The sequence below is a fragment of the Fulmarus glacialis genome, unplaced genomic scaffold, assembly GCF_000690835.1.
Source record: "Fulmarus glacialis isolate BGI_N327 unplaced genomic scaffold, ASM69083v1 scaffold26705, whole genome shotgun sequence".
Taxonomy (NCBI): domain Eukaryota; kingdom Metazoa; phylum Chordata; class Aves; order Procellariiformes; family Procellariidae; genus Fulmarus; species Fulmarus glacialis.
The window spans coordinates 1090-18505 of NW_009214025.1; the positions used below are offsets into that span (position 1 = coordinate 1090).

At 34.6% G+C, this 17416-nt stretch overlaps 1 protein-coding gene across 1 annotated transcript; it reads left to right on the plus strand.

Annotated features, from left to right (window-relative positions):
- The first annotated feature begins 3560 nt into the window (after positions 1-3560).
- FBXO8 (F-box protein 8) lies at positions 3561-17175 on the plus strand. The gene is made up of 5 exons (XM_009578414.1): positions 3561-3894; positions 6159-6285; positions 13800-13918; positions 15562-15758; positions 16526-17175. Exons 1-5 carry the CDS (start codon positions 3566-3568, stop codon positions 16711-16713), a joined length of 960 nt encoding a protein of 319 aa, XP_009576709.1. The 5' UTR covers positions 3561-3565; the 3' UTR covers positions 16714-17175.
- The last annotated feature ends 241 nt before the right edge of the window (positions 17176-17416 follow it).

The following is a 17416-nucleotide window of genomic DNA, read 5'->3' on the forward strand; positions in this document are numbered from 1 at the left end:
ATTTAGAAGTGATTATGTTGTGGGTGATGTCTAGCAGTTAGCTTTTGTGTGGGGAGAAAAACCCTGTGAGCACCAACAAGAACTGGTAATATTCTTGTTAGCTCAGTTTTCCTCAATAGAATGTGTTTTGTGAACAGGAACTTCTAGCTGAATATTGCAATAAAGATACTAAACTAGCAACTAAAATTTGGATATTTGGTTTAGGGCTAAGTAGCAAAACTTGGTCTTCTGTGACCACTACCGAATTCTTTACAAGTAGTGCATATAGAACAGAAAGATAATCTGACTTTGAAGAGGTTTGAAAGCTATTATAAATTGCCAGATGCTTACCTGATAGCATAAAGTTTACTTGATAATTGGCTGGGCACAGCCTTTCTATGAACTGTTTTTGATAATGCTGTTGGTCTTTCTCTCTCGTCTTTCTGGTGTATTATGATTATGAAACTTGTCACAAGATTCCTAATGATCTTCAGAGCCTTGAATTTCCTGTTACTCCTTTTTTTTTTTTTTCCTTTTATTTAAACTATGCCCAAATAATTAGTATTTTCAGAAGATTCTTAAGTTGGGAGTTACAAACGTGTATAGAAATGTGGCTTTGTTGTAATGATATAAACCAATGTCAGAAAAGATGGCAAAAATACTAGCAAAATAAATTCCTTAATTTGTCTTACAAAAAGTTACCTCAACAAACAGATTTCTGCATTTAACAGAACTTGCCTTTCTCTCTACTTGACATACATAGTGTACATAGAATAGGTTCTCTAATTTCGTCTTCTGTAAAATGTAAGGTTTAATATTGTAATGTTGTCATATTTTTTCTTGCTGATTTCTATTACTTTAGTGGGTAAGGACTTGAAATAATGGTGAAGAATTACAAGCCCTCAGTCCTGGTTCTTCCTGTCCCTAAAACTAGTGCTTTGCTGTTTCGCTATTTTATCATCTTGTTTAGAGTCAATGCTATATTTTCAGGCAGTTTTTATTTTTGTTTTTACATAACAGCTACACTGAGAAAGTGTGCAGATTATATTTGAGTTACATCTACATGTGTATGTATACTTTTGCTTCTTTCAAAACCCTAAATTTTTTTACATAATTGAATTAAAAGATCATTATTATTCAGTCATTCAGATCATCTGATATCTTCCGAGAGTGAACACAGCCTCTAAATTTGACATTTGCATATTTGAAAGTGTAATGCCATGTTGGCAGTGTTCAGTTTACTCACAGGGCTAAGGTCAAGAATTGGTTGAAGCCGTCCAAGATATTTAGAGGTATCTGTTTATGAAGTACTGTACTTAAGTAATTAACAAGCTCATATACAATGCCTAGCAAAGGGAACTTTACCTTAATTGAATTCTCTAGCTAGGTGATAGCAGCCCTTTTTGAAATGTTGTATTTACTCAGAAATATTCCTTATCTGCTCTTTTCATCCCTTAGTAGAGTCTCCTCTCCTCCTTCCAGCCCTTGGCTGTTACTGCCTACCCACACAAACTGTTTTTTAGCTTGATTCTTCACAGCACATCACTGTATGCTCTGCCTGCTCAGCAGGGGCAATAGCAGCAGCGGCTGGAGTTGGAGCGGGAGGCAACTTGATGGGTTTATCCTTGTGGTCCCAAATGCTAATTCTGGCACACCTACCACTGATTCATTTAATAGCCCTTGATTTTGTTGTAACAACGCTTGGTGATCTTCTTTGGGATGAAGGTTAGTAACTTCCTTCTCCTTGGAGAGATTTAGTTGCTCAAAAACAGGAAAAGGTGGCTCTGAGCAACTGCAGCTCTGGGAATGTCCCTTTACAAAAAGTTGCTACCTCTTATTTTAATCTAGCTGGGCAATGAAAAATAAAGGCAGAGTTCTTCATCTTGTGAAGAAATATGTTTTATTTACACCTAGAAGTTTCATAAATTAATTGCAAACACCAGCATGAATTACCAAGGCCCACTTTCATCAAACCGCTCATCCTTGTGTTGCTTCTTTTTAAATGGCAGATTGTGATGTAGCTTCTTCTCATGAAGCAACTTTACCGGTAGCCCTAAGGACTTTTAAAAATTTTATGCTGGTCTCAAGAAAATGAGAATACCTTCTTTATGCATTCTTGCAGCCAATTGTATATCCTACTTATGGTGTGACTCAGTAAGCTTTTTTTTTCTTTAAACTTGCCTGATAATTTATAGCAGTTGATCATGGTTTAACCTGCTTCTGTATGATAAAAAAAATTAAGCCAAATATATAACTGTACAAGAAATGAGAATAAAAATAATGATGAATATCTAAAATCTTGTGTATTACTAAATTGAATATAACACATGTGACTACAGTTTCTTCACAACTGTGGTCTTATCTAGAAATGAATTCTTGAATTTCCCCTGAATGGATGTAGATAACTGCTTCACCAGCCAGCTGAACCTGTCTTTTGTCTGCTTCCATCTAGGTTGTGCTTTTTTTTTCTGTAATTTCTCTAATTTCTCCATTTTCTCCCCATAATCACTCATCGCATCCATGGCTTGTTTCTTTCTGCTTATGTAGAACAGTTTCCATTTATGTCCAACCTTTAACCTTTTTAAAACCTCATTTTTAATTCCCTGTGCTAATAGAATATAAATAATTTCAAATACATGTGAGATCCTACCAGAACAGGCCATAGTGTTTCTTTCTTGAAAGTCAGCATTGGGAACCTGCAGGTTCCTAGTATGCTCACTTTAGTGACTGTCATCATAGCAAAGGTTGAAAAATAAGATAGATCACCATACATACACTACTTGTGATGGGATTAAGACAACATTCCCATACTGAATTAGTATGATTTATCGTACTTTAATTTTCCCTCTTGGTAAAAACAGGTGGTTATTGAAATTTGAGTTGTGGCGTTCAGAAATCTTAATAAATGACTCATACTCAGGATCTGTTCTTTTTATTATCATCTGCAGCAAAGTTTGACAAAAAATAACAAACACAGTGATAAGTAAGATATAGAAGCCTTATCATGAAGTTTTTATGCTACTGCAAGAAGGCTTGAAAAGATTTTGGGTGCTCAGAAACAAGAAACTGAATTCTTAATGCATTATCATTGAAATTGTTAAGCTTTGTCTTAATGTCAGTCACAGCCTAATTTTGTGTGCTACCCACGACTCAGGCCATTTTTGTTTCTGCTTACATTTTATAGCACTTCATTGACTCTAAAGAAGCTATCTTTATTAAATTTTAAAGGAAGTCTGAAGATAGTAATTCCAAACATTCTGATGGTTAACGCTTCTTAACTGGCATAGGGCATAAATAATGTTTGATACTGTTTGCAGAAGCTTATTGTTAATTTCGTAACTCTTCAAGCATAGAAATTTTGAAAAAAATCTCCTAGTTTTTTTATGGTTTTTGTTTTCAGTATTTATTCAGTTGCTCCATTAGAGACAGATTACATCATCAGCATAACTTTGACAAAACTCACTTTTTTCCCTATTCAGATCAATCCTACAATTGTATTTTTCCAGTGTGTGCTTAGTCTGTCTTACAAATACTTACAAATAGCTGTCAACATTTAATTTGGATTTTATGTCCAGCAGGCTCGCAGATGGGTCAGGGACTCTGGAGAGTTGCTAGGAACCAGCAACTGCAACACCAAGGATACAGTGGACAAGGCTACCTTACCAGAGAACATGGTAGGAGGATAGCTACTAACAATGTTTCCAATACAAGCCATCGCAAACAAGCCCAAGGAGGCATTGACATCTACCACCTGTTGAAGACACGAAAATCTAAAGAACAAGAAGGATTCATTAACCTGGAAATGCTGCCACCAGAGCTTAGTTTTACCATTTTGTCATACCTGAATGCAACTGATCTCTGTCTAGCTTCATGTGTCTGGCAGGATCTCGCTAACGATGAGCTGCTCTGGCAAGGGTAAGCAAAAAAAAAAAAAAAAAAATCACCTGGCCATAGTAAAAATAATTATTAGATTTTAAATTTGTCTCAACATGTGCTTTTTGTCATTCTAACCTTAGCAAAGGTTTCCTAAGTTAAATGAGATTTGACATAGGGGAAACGAATATAGTTTAAAAATGTGTTATTCTGGATTTCTAATTACTATCAGGTATTAGTGGAGATTACTACATACACAAGTGTGCTTCGTACAAGTATACATGTGTATTGCTACACCTGTTGTTTGATATATCATGGGGGAAAAAACAAGGACTTGTCTTCACTTTTGTATTAGCTCAAAGCACATCTCAAATGTTTGTATTATTACTTCTCTGAACTTCAAACAAGTATCTAACTTGAGCAAACAAACCTGTTCAGCTGAAGCTCCAGGTAGAAAGGGATGAGAACTCATCTACTATACTTGTCTTAGAGCAACTTAAGTATATGTTTTTTGGAAGATGGTGCTGGAAGGGGGAAAGAAAAGGTCAGTTCTGCAAATGTGTCAAGTGGAATTTCTGCAGTCTAACAGTTGAAACACATTTGTATAACATATGCAGAGTTCGTATGTCCAGGAAATAAATAAAGGAACGTTCTATCAGATAAAATAGTATAAGATCAAAATTTAATTAAAAATATTTTCTTTGATATTTGGTGTTTTACAATGTTAGAAAGACTCATGAAATCATACTTATCTTTAGAGTAGATGGTCAGCAGAACTTGTATCTTCTTTCACAACATATTCTTACCCCTTAACAGACAGTAAGTAGTATTACTGTAATAGTTGGGTTGTTGTTCAGGTCCTGTTTCTTTTCCTTTCATTGTGCTCTACATTTCTTACTTCTTCATCTATTTCTTTGCCCTTCTGCATTTGAATTAAGCAGCTTCCCTTTCTATCATGCTTTATGAACTCAGCAATAGGATAATGCAATTATAACTTCTTAGTCACAATTGTTCTGCTGTTGGGGACTGTTGTCTTAGCAGGAAGCAGGAATTCTAGTGAAGATCCTGCTAAGCTTCTAAGTTTATGTATATCAAATAGCTTGGCAGTTGGGTAAGTATGCATTGTATTGTACTAGGTTCTTGGTATCAGAACCACACTAAATACAAATAAATTCCCTGGACCGAAGCTTGAAGATACTAGAGCGTCTTAATTATATCCGGTATATATTCTTAACATAGAAGGGGGAAAAAAATACGTAGTTTCCTCAGGGTTCATCATGGGAAACAGCACAATCATTTTTAGTGAAATCTTCCCAAATGATACTCAGTTCAAAGTATACACATTGGTAGTGAAAATGTGTCCTGATTTACCAAGTTAATAAAAATCTCAAATTGCATAATCTCTGTAGATATCTTAGTCTTCAATATTCCACCTGTATTGGATGTGTTTGAGTTAAGGCTTTGGCAAGTCCTGTGGCTGCAGTTCCGAACTCAGTCCAAATAAGACCTAGGTTCCAGAACTGAAAACAAAGTCTCTCCCATGTCCTCAGTGGCTACCTGCTGGGTCCTAAGCATTTTGCGTAATTATTTACAGAACCGGTGTGTTGAAGCAGAACTACCAGTTCAATAAGGAATCTAGATAACAGTCAGAGTGCCTAGAAGGTGAAAGTTCAAGGGAATTTCAGATGGTGTCATCAAGGAGACTGAGATGAGGGACAGAAACTGATGAAACAGATACGGAGTCAGGGTGGGATAGAAGGGAAAGAAACTGAGAAATGATGAAAGATACAGAGGGACGGGGCTGAATCAAACAATTAGGAGTCGTCAAGACTGGAAAAAGGGCAGGTGGAAAAGGACAGATGGGGAAAGCAGTGAGTTAATGGCATAATTTTGTGCAAATGTGGTGTCCCACTTGCTGCACAACTAGGGCACAAGAAGAGAAACACAATTTTTTAAACTGTCATACTGATGCAGGAGAACAACTTGTTCCAGTTATCCAGTGTTCAGATACTAGGAGTGCCAGAGGTCTCAGCTGTGTGGATGTCGTTATGTTGCCACCTACTGGGATATGTTTTGAGATTGCACTCAAATATACCAAAACCCGTGTGAGAAGAAAACTATAATCATGTAAGTGAAGACTTTAGCAACACACATGCAAAAGGCTTAATAACTGTTACAAGCAACCTATTTCTGACTTTTCCTATAGTTTGAGTATTTGGCTTTGCAGTGTTGATTACATTTTGCTTCTGTAAAATAGATGAAATACAGAAAAGAATTTTGATAATAGACTAATTCTATTTTTATAGGTTGTGCAAATCCACTTGGGGTCACTGTTCTATATACAATAAGAATCCGCCTCTAGGATTTTCTTTTAGAAAATTGTATATGCAGCTAGATGAGGGCAGTCTCACCTTTAATGCCAACCCTGATGAGGTAAGTGAACTGTTGCTGACAGTAATAAACAGTTAAAATAATTGTGATTGTTGTTTTATAATTATAGCCATATTAAAAGCCAGGTTTTAATAGGTGTTTGTTTTACTGTAGGAATGGTTAATACTAAGTTACAGCCCTATCCTGATCTTTTTTTGCATATGATACCTGTGCACATCATTTACATGGCTTGCCTCTTAAGTGCTCTGTACAGCGGTCTGACCTATGGATGCCAGAAATTCATAACCACGTATTGACTTAGGAATGAGGCAGAGATCCTAACTGAAGGGACAATGGTGAATTTAAAAAGGATAATAATATGCTTACATGAATTAAAATGCTAAAATGCTTCTGCAGAGTATGAGTTTGATCCCACTTCAGTTAAAGTAGGATGAGGTATAAAGTAACACTGATTACTTCTACGACAATTATGGTTTCTTGTAAGGTATTTTTAAATATATCCACCATCAAGGAGCAAATCTTGAAGTATTATGAAAAAGATGTACTGCTGAACTATCCTAAAGATCAGTTTCATTTGATTTCTGTGGATGTTTGTAATGCATAAATGTAATCTTTCTTTATAGTATATAACAACATGTATTTATTTTCAAAAAATACCCCAGGTCAAATTTATTAATTTTTGTAACTAACTGGAAAAGTCAGTTTCTGCTTTCGCTCTGTCACCTTTCAAAGAAGAAAAGAGTTTGAGAGTAGACAGCTTTTGCCTGGGAGATATTCAATTAACGCCCAAGTGACAAAGAGAGTCTTTTGTGTACAAAACCAGACTCCTGCTTCATGTTTCCTAGGAAAAGAAGGTACACAGTACCGAACAAAAAGTAGTATTAACTTCCTGCATATATTTATACATACACAAGCAAGTGATAATTGAATAAATCCAAAGTAGGAAAAGAACTAAGAGACATGAAAAGATATACTACTAGGAGCCAACAGTTCGCTCTGCTGATACGGTACAGAAAACATGAACTTGTGACCACAGGGTGAAATAAATAAAGCAGTCGTATGAATCATTACAGTAATGTGATTTTGTTTAAATTCTTGGTTTATCTCATATTCTGCTTGATAAAGAAAACCACTGCTTTTATTAGTCACAAATTACAGTATTTTGTAATTTCTCTGGTAGAGCTCTGCCTTGAACTGTGATGCGCAGTGCTGAGACGTCTTATCAGCGCTTGCCACTTGAGTGATTAGCATTGATTTTCAGCAGGCTTTTAGTGAATTTAGTAATAAATGCAAAGCTTTTCAAATGAAACACAATATTGAGGTAACTTAAATGTGTTTTCAAGAATCTATCAAGTTTTAATTGGTAACAGCTTTGTCCATCCAAATTTTTCTTTGTCTTTCAATTTGTTTTAACATAATTTTTCACTTACTATCTTAGTTTATAATATGCTGTTATATTCCAACCTAATTTAAAGTAATCTTGGTAGGTTTAAAGCATTTGGAGCCTTCACAAAAGGCACTGAATAAAAAATTTGTTATTTTTAAAGGAAATTAAGATCTGCAAATTAGAGCTACCTTATAGTATACCTAAATTAGGTATTAAATTTATTACGCTACACTTACTTCTTCTGGGTTCATTATGATTATATTGTACAGTAGTAGTACAAACAGTCTGCTTCAGGCCTAGTGAGAGACGAGAACCTCAGGATGTCTCCTAAGGGCTTCTGTTCCTCTCTCCCTGTGGAGCACCATAGCCTGGTAGGAATCATTCAGGGCCTGAGTTTCAGGAGAATTCACAAATACTATTGCTTTTATTGTTTACGACTGTGATATTGGCAGAATTATTATTCTAAGGACACTGTAACTGGAATATGAGATATGACATTCCACTATTACAAATTGCGTCTCCGAATTTCCTGCCAAACTCTGCTTTACATTTGATAACAGACCTGATCAAATTACTATAAAAATAGGAATACTTACAGCCACAGGAGCAAGATTCTCCAAAGGACACCGCCCATGTCATGAAAATGGGTAACCAGGCTCCACAGCAACAGCTCCAGAGCTAGCGGTGGCTCACGGGGTAGGGAAGAGCATCTACACACTTTGTGGTAGGATTCTCTGGTTAGCCATTGTTGTGTGCATGGTGTTGTGATATCTGCTGTAATTTAATGTATTGATTGTGTGCATGAGCTTGCATATTTCATAGCAGGTGCTCACATTCTGCTGAAAGGATGTGCCTCATCATACTACACGTAATCGGAAAAAACACTTCAGTGCATGTTTGGTTTCTCATTTTTTTGTTTGTTTGTTGTTTATGTTTTTTTTTTTTTACACGGCTGCATCATTGTAGCCAAGATTTTGGAACTTGGTTTTTGTTTCTTTGGGAGAGGGGGTGGTTTAGTGTTAGTATTAATACTTGAATATGAATATTATGTTGTTTAATCTGCCTACCTGGTCTCTGCTGTATTTTATTCTAAAGAGTGTATGGTGTATGTGAAATATTTCTCATGCAGTGCTCATCTCATACGCTTATGACTCAGAATTTGTAAGCAACCAGAAGTTATTTCCCACTGTTTTGTATATGATTTCTAACTCCCTACAAAATATTTTGTCAAGTTTATTACATGGAGCTATGCTATGTAGTTAAAATTGGAACTGAAGGTGGAAAAGAGAATCCTTTGGTCAGGAAAGAAGATCTAATTTTTGTTTCATTCTTATTGATTCTAACTGATTCTGTTTAATAGCATTTATTTTTATGGAAATTTTTTCTATTGGAATCTGGACTGTACCGAAACTGTCAGACTTTAATGATGTCAGGGTTTCCTTTATGTAGCATAATAACAATAAAGTACAGTAAGACAGTGCTTATACTAAGCCTGGCTTTCCACTCTTCTGATCATTTCATTCATTACCAAATGCCCTTAGTTTTTGCCAGAGAGGTCAGTTTTCTGACCTTTTCTTGATTATAAATGAATTGTTAGCCACTTGCATAAAGTTACCTTACCTGACTTTGAATTACAGATAGTCTAGATGATGGAATATTTATTGTGCTGTATATTTCTAACCAAATTTTTTGAAAACTTACCCTATTTCATAGTGATCTACTAAGCAAGCCAATTTTGAGATGCATTGATTTATCTGTCTGAGGAATATTAGAAGTATGTGTATGTTGTAGAAGGAAGAAGTTATTTTGTGTGATTTATCTAAAAAGTTGGAATGGACCAGACAGCTGAACCTTTTGAAAACTCTACATTAAAGTCAGAGAACTTTAATCCTGTAAATTATTATTTATGGATTCTGTGTAACATGAAAAATATTTCTATGTTCTACTTGTGATTTCTGCCATCATAAGTGTGTATCACTGAGATTGTATTTTAAAGACATACAGTGGAAGAGACGCTGTTTGAAATGGATGTTCTATATTGTGTCCACATTTGTCACCAAATGATTTGATTCGTAACTTAGGAAAAGAATCTTTAAAATTTCTATTAGAAAATACAACATCAGTACTGTGCATTTTGTTCCAGAAGATGCACCATGAAATACATTAAGATACTGCATTTCCCTAGAAAAATGAGAATAATAATACCATACATGTCTAATTATTATTTACTAATAATGTTAATGTTACCTAGAAGCCCCAATTAGAAATTGAGGCCCTACTATGCCAGATACTGTATATACAGAATAAAATGACAGTCACTGCCCCCAAAGAATCTATCTAAATAATTAAGCTAGTATTTAAACTTGAATTCCTATATTTCCTCAGCTTTTATTTAAGAATGTTTTAATTTGGTTGGTGATCAAAGTCGTCTTTTTTTAATACAGTACAGACTAAAAAAAAATTAGTATTTTATGTTGATACTTACATAGTCCTACCAAAATGTAAAAGCATATAACTCACAGAATTATAAATCACCTAAAAATGTTAATGTTAATATGCTGCTAGTGATTTCCTTAGTCACCTTTTAAAACTATTTAAGCTAAACAAATAGAGCATGTGTACAACCGTTTATGTGAAATGTGAAATTTCAAATATCAAGTGAAATTTATCTTTATTGACAAATGTATTTGTGATGCATTTTCCTGCACTACTTTTAATTGTGCATTAGGTAAAAAGCTTCGTCTCCCAACTCTGATTTTGCAAACAATTCCATTTAAATATCAAAAAGAGAAATCATATATACGTGTAGAAAAATACTGATTCCAAAATTTCTATGCCATTAACTTAGAGTATGTCTGGTTTGTTTTGTATGCATATCTAAACAGAGATGTCAAAGGCTACTACAAAAGTTTTAATGTTGACTGCTCTACTGAAATGTTCTGAAAGTACTCTTAGCAGAGAAGAAAATCAATGCAGAAATGAAACCAATACTGAAAAAGAAAACTTTTCCATTTTAGATATCCTGTATGGATATAAATGAATGGAAAGGCTCTTGGGAACAGGTAGAAAGCAAGCTAGGCGTGTCAGTAATAGAATAGGTTTGTAAAACAAGCATCGTGTGACTGGAAAAAAAGGCGCAACTGTAAAAAATAACATACTGAAATACAACGAATGACTTTTGTTGTTACTATTAGTCTATAATTATGGTTGTTATTTGCATATATAATTTAAATCACTTTCATACATTAAGATTTTATCCAGAGCTGTTTGAAATTCAGTGGTAACATTCCTGCCCCAAAGGCAAGGTATCCTTAAGGCATCTTTCCTAATTCTCTGATGCTAAGAACATTATAGTGACAAGCAGGCTCCTCATATAAGTTAGGCAGACACAGAGCTACTGGAAATCTTGGCTGTTGTACTGTTCACCTTACTACTCTTGACTAAATCAGAATTAGAAGAACATACCATGTGTGCTCATGCTGCAGTGTTTCCTAAGTGTTAAAAAGACTTCTTCAGACCTGTTGGATAGTGGCACAGCTCTGCCTATCTGACTTCAGTCAAATGTTTCCTAAGAGAATCACCAGATGACTGATAAATAATCTTAGCATAGATTTTAACAGTGTGTAGAACTACTTATTTCAGCTAGTATACCTGCCACAAGCGACCATTTTAGCTACCAAAAGTGATTTATTTGAAGTGTGGGTTCTGAGAGGAATTCCAGGCAGTGTTTACAGTGTTACAAAAAGCAGATTCGATGTCATGCCATAAATCTTGTAAATAATTTTCATTTGCTGTAAGCCAAAATTTAAGAACTTTAAACAGGTTTCTATTGTTGCGAAGTATTTGTGGTTGCTTAGGAAGAAATACAAAGCAACTAAAAATGATGGCATGTGCTGAAATATATTTTATTTATACCCTGTTTATTTGTGAAGGAGATGAGGAAAATTAATAACGAGACTGCATTCACAGAGAAAGATATTGTCAAGCATTATGTGTGGTGGGGGAGAGAGAGGGAACTAGAGACAGGAAATAAAAACGCTTTGCAAAAACTTGGTAGCCTATCAGGTGAAAATCCTACATTGAGCTGAAATGTACTGCATGAAAGAAATTACTTATGGCATTTACTGTCACAGAGAAACCAACCCATTGTCTGTCTTAGAGGAGGTGTTATTTTCATCCTGCCTCATCTATGACGTGCCAGGTGTTTTCTGGATATGTTGCAGAAGTGTTTGTTGAATAATTGCAGCAGGAATACTACTGGGACTTCCTCACCAGGCTTCAGTTTGTATTACCTTAAGCAAATAGTTATTACTGAAGCAAATGCATAAGTCTCATTAAGTCAGGATATATGTAAAGGAGATGTTCTGCTAGTCTTGTATAAATTGCCAGAATACTTTAAGAATTAATATGCAGTTGATGTTCATTTTGATCTCCCATTTTTAGTTTCCTATTTAGCTCTAATTCAAGGAAGTATTTAACCTTATGTTGTTCATCCATATTACGGACAAACTTAAATATGATCTAATTTGGACTTAAATGCAAGCTTATAGTGCAATACGTGTTTCATTACGATCCTAAATAAAGGTTGTTCTTAAAATTGAGGCCTAAAATTGCTAGGGTTTTTTTTTTTGTCTTACCTGTATAAAACCTTTATATTTTTATTTATTTTATAAAACATTCTTTTAACAAAAAAAAAAAATATGCTGATTAACTGCTATTTTCTATAAATATGGAAGCAAAAATTATGGACTGGTAAAAACAGCTAGATAATATCACAGGTGTTCGTTGGCTTTTCACTTGTGTTACCGATATCTAAGCATATATTCTAATTTATTTTTTGCTTGATATAACTGAGGCTTTGCTTTACTAATCCACTTCATAAAACAACTTTCCAAACCTGCACTCAGTCCTTTATTTCTTTTTTAAGCAAAATTGAAGAGCACTGGGAAGTTAGTTTATACACTGAATGACAGGTTGCCCCTACGTCTTTATAGATATAATGTAAACTAAAAGGGCAGACTTGCAAAATATTGTGAAGTCTGATATCAGAAGATTTATGAAAAAAGATTTCAGAAGTATTTTAAAGGTGATTTAGGTTGTGGCCTTAGTACATTATCCTATGCAGAAATGCACTATCCTACACATTTTATATTATTTCAGCATTATGGTATAGTCAAGAGATGCTGTACTTAAGTATTGTAACACTTCTTTGTAACAAATGCTCAGAACCACTCCCAGCTCCTGCCAAATTGAATTGAAACCAGTTGGTTAGTTATTCTCAGGTTTAGATTTCTGTTGTTGAAACATATGAACATTTTTAAAATCCATTAAGTTGGTTTTGATTTCTGAGGTCATAAGGAAAATAGTTTTATGCTTTGGGATATTTCAATGAACGGAAAGAATCCAGAATATCTCTGAAATATTTTTAAATGAAATTTGGCATGTGTATTTCTGTAAGAAATGTGTGCTTGGCAAAGTGTGGAAAATTCTGGAAATCATAATATGAATATAAAATATACACAATTGTTCTATCTTTTTAAACTTTTTTTTAATGTTAGGCACAGTGTTCTTATTTATGTGTATGCATATTTATATATGTTGATAGTGTTGATAGGGTACCTATGCTTTGAAATCAGCGTGCTTGTGTTTATTTGCATTATTACACATTCAAACAAATGCATTTAATGCATCTATTTGAATGTGATACATCATATACATGTGAGAACATCAGTGTTTTAATGAAAGCTATTAAAGACTAAACACATTATGGCTAAGATTTTCTTATTTACAAAAGTTATGAAATTAAAAGTTACGGTCCCCACAGCATTTTAAATACAATTACGAAAGTATGAAAATGAAAATACTAGTCTACACTGTAAATAAGTTATTAAAGAACCATTATGCTCATTATGGGGTTCATAATTTTAAATTTCCTACTGTGACTATATGTAAAATCTCAACCATAACAATAAATCGTTTCTTTGCGTTTGATTTATAATTTTAGAGTGTACTGTGCATGTTGAAATGTGATTTAGAGGAAGAGGAATCATTCTGAAAAACAAACCAACTAATTAGTAGAGTTATGTTCCTACATTGCCAAGTACAATACTTGTTGCTGAACACATTATGAAGATTAAACATATTTATACATACATGTATTTTATCTCAGGGAGTCAACTACTTCATGTCCAAGGGCATACTAGACGATTCACCGAAAGAAATAGCTAAGTTTATCTTTTGCACAAGAACATTAAATTGGAAGAAGCTGAGAATCTACCTTGATGAAAGGTAATTTGAATGATGTTTCATTGAGATGTTTCCTATTCATTTTCAATGTACAGCACCATTCAACAATATTTTGCTTGTATTGGTGTAATTTTAAAGATGTAAAAATGCAAGAAAATGCAACTAAGTAATGCTGCTGCTAAATCTGAACAGTTATTCAGTTCAAGTATTTATGTGACTGTAACACTTTATAAGAACCCTTGAAAATACCACCTATAACTAGTAAATCTCACATCCTGTGCTTTTTCTGCATTTTTGCAGTTCTGGGCATAAATTATTTTGAAGTTATCGTGAGCATTTAAACTGCACAGGATAATCTTTGTGCTGTATGACATTCAGATTTTATAGGTATTTTGATGCTATTTTTGACTTGAGATTTCTCTTTTTCCTGTCTAGTACGGGTGTTAATCAGAAAAAGCAGTTACCACTTTACCAAGGGATGATAGCTTTTTAACTACTGTTGAATCCTCTAACCATTATGTGGTTGTCTGATACTTCTGGAATGGAAGTCATACCCACCTCCTAAGATGCAATAGAGCATCCTCTTGGAGACAGCATGAGCTGCAGTAGGGAACATTCTCCCTGCTGTAGCATGCTCTTCTACCTCCACAATGCTTTCTCTTGCCCTCCAGGATACCTTCAGGTTGGGGTAGTGCAGTATCAGGAAAGAGGAGCACCAACACGTTCAAGCGAAGTTGAAAGAGGAGGAGAATAATAACTGGACCTAAATAGGAAGAGCAGAGGGACAGCAGCGCTTCTAGCAGGCATCCTCTCCTGCTTCTCATCCTCCTCAGCCTGTACCACTCAAGGAATAAAACAAGTCATTCTGTAGTGTTATGACCACTGACAGTCCTGTGCTGTAAAACTTCACATTATCAATTTTTTTGGCAATAGAAAAAATACAAAACCATTTAATGGATGGGATTGCAAGTTAATATTACCAACCCCTACTGCCATTCATCTTCCCTTCGTAAACAGAGTGTAATCAAGCACTAAAAATAAAAACTAGGTTTCTATGTGTTGAAACTCCCCTCTTACTACTGAAATGTTTAATAAAAAGGAGAAACATACAAGAATATTCTGTGGTTCACTTCAAATTTGCTTCCAAATTTCCTTCAGATGTCTTTTGCACATCTGTTCATGTAGGCTAGTCTGAATCCTTTAGATGTTTCTATGTTCAGTGGAAAACACTTGAGAGCATCACACCCTGATGGACTTAAAGGGGTTTTGTGAGCAAATTTTGTCTAACTTAAGCCTGGTTTTAACAAGATACTCCTGTACCAGCTTCTACTTAGGCACCAAAATGTGTGACACACATGAATCTATTCCCTTTACTGTCCTTTTTAATGGCTTTGTCAGATAGTTGAAAGGAAGCGAAGCCTCTACGTAGACTATGATTAAATATGCATATAAAGAAGCTTAGAATTCTGATTAATGTATATTTTTATAGTATTTGGCTACTATTGTAAGTGAAGAACGTGTTTCTATTGTCTTTGTGCTGTTAGTGATAATTTTCTGTGTATTTCAGCAAACAACAAAGCTCATAAAATATTCTAAAGCTTTCATTTTTATTTTTAAAACCTACATTTTCATATTTAAACATTTGAAAGAAACTTCTCTAATTATGTGGGATTTTATTCTACCAGGCGAGATGTTTTGGATGACCTTGTGACGCTGCACAACTTCAGAAATCAGTTCTTGCCAAATGCACTGAGGGAGTTCTTCAGACACATTCATGCTCCTGAGGAGCGTGGGGAGTACCTTGAGACTCTCATAACAAAGTTCTCGCACAGATTCTGTGCTTGTAACCCTGATTTGATGAGAGAGCTTGGCCTTAGCCCTGGTAAGCAAAAAAGAGCTTTGATTCAGTGGATCAGTCTTTGTATTTCTGGATGATGCTACTGTTCATGATAGTTTTAAAATCAGCACCTAAAAAAGTATTTCTGAAAGTACAAACACGGCTTGGGAGGGTTCAGTATACAGGCATCACCCCACTTGGGTTGAAAAAAAAACAAAAATAACTTACAGATTCTTCCCTTAGACCTAGCTGATAAGTGGGTTTTATCTTCATGTTATCTTTCCTTCACTTTTGTCTGTGCTTAAGCTCTGTACTATCTCTGAGTTCCCTCTTGCAAAGATTTATATACTTAACATTTTACCTTGTGGATAGTCCCACAGAAATGGGAGGGAATTTTGGGCCTCCCTCAAGTTAACAAGCATTTCTAATAGCTTGGGGGAAGCCAGTTTTCAGCAGTGGGACAGCTTGGGTATTTAAAGATAAGCTTTAGCAGGATGTTGGCCTTAGTTTACAAAAGCTTCAAGAATCTGTTTAAGTGAATGTGCATAAAGCCCTTAGTGACTTTTGGATAATGTAGAAATATTAAGAGATTTGTAAATGCTCATTTGGCAATGTGCTGACATTATTACTGTGAAAATTGCTATATTAAATTTTATTTCACTGGGATACCCTTTTGAGTTGTTATATATGTGTGTATATATATAATTATAAGCCCAGATGATGAAGACCGTAAGGTTCTTGGACAGGGAACAATATTTTTAATCACCACAGTTTGCTTTTTAAAATTTTTTTATTTATTCTCTCTTGTCTAGATGCAGTTTATGTACTGTGTTACTCTTTGATTCTACTTTCCATTGACCTAACAAGCCCTCACGTGAAGAACAAAATGTCAAAGAGGGAATTCATCCGAAATACACGACGAGCTGCACAGAATATTAGTGAAGATTTTGTAGGGCACCTTTATGACAACATCTACCTTATTGGCCACGTGGCTGCCTAAAAGCACAATTTGCTAGCACTTAAAATTTGTAATTTTCAAAAACTACATCAATTCAAGAAATTAATTATTTTGTAGAGATGGGGGTTATTTTAGTGCTGGTCATTCTAACCTCTGTATGCAATCAAAGTTTGTGTGTGTAAGTGTGTGTATGTGTAAACTACCTTTTCTATCTATTTACCGTGGGAACGGAAGGATTTCGAGATTTGTTTTTCATAATTTTTTTTTAGTTTTGCACAAAACAATGCCATTAGTCTGACACAGCCATTTACAAATGTTAAACTGACATTACAGCCTAAGCTGACAAAGTGGTGGATTTGTGCATTAGATCTGCTTGGAACTTTAATAAGTTCATTCTTTTTAGAATACCATGTAATGTGTATATATTTAACTAAAGAGATTTATAATCATAATTATTTTATTGTAAAATATTTTAACTAAAATTTCTCCTTTTATCTCTTAAAACACTGTTGTACTTCTTTCTTTTGCATTTTTTACAATGCTGACTACCTCAGATACATAAGTTAGAGAAACATTGGTCTGAATACTACAATGAAGTTTATTCTAGGAGATGACAGAACACTTGTAAAATATCTAAGCTGATATTTAATACTATATTGACTAACTTGAATTAGCCTATTGCCAATCTGCTATTCACTCAATTTTAAAGAAGATTGCAACCTCTATTTTAGATGAACCCTAATGT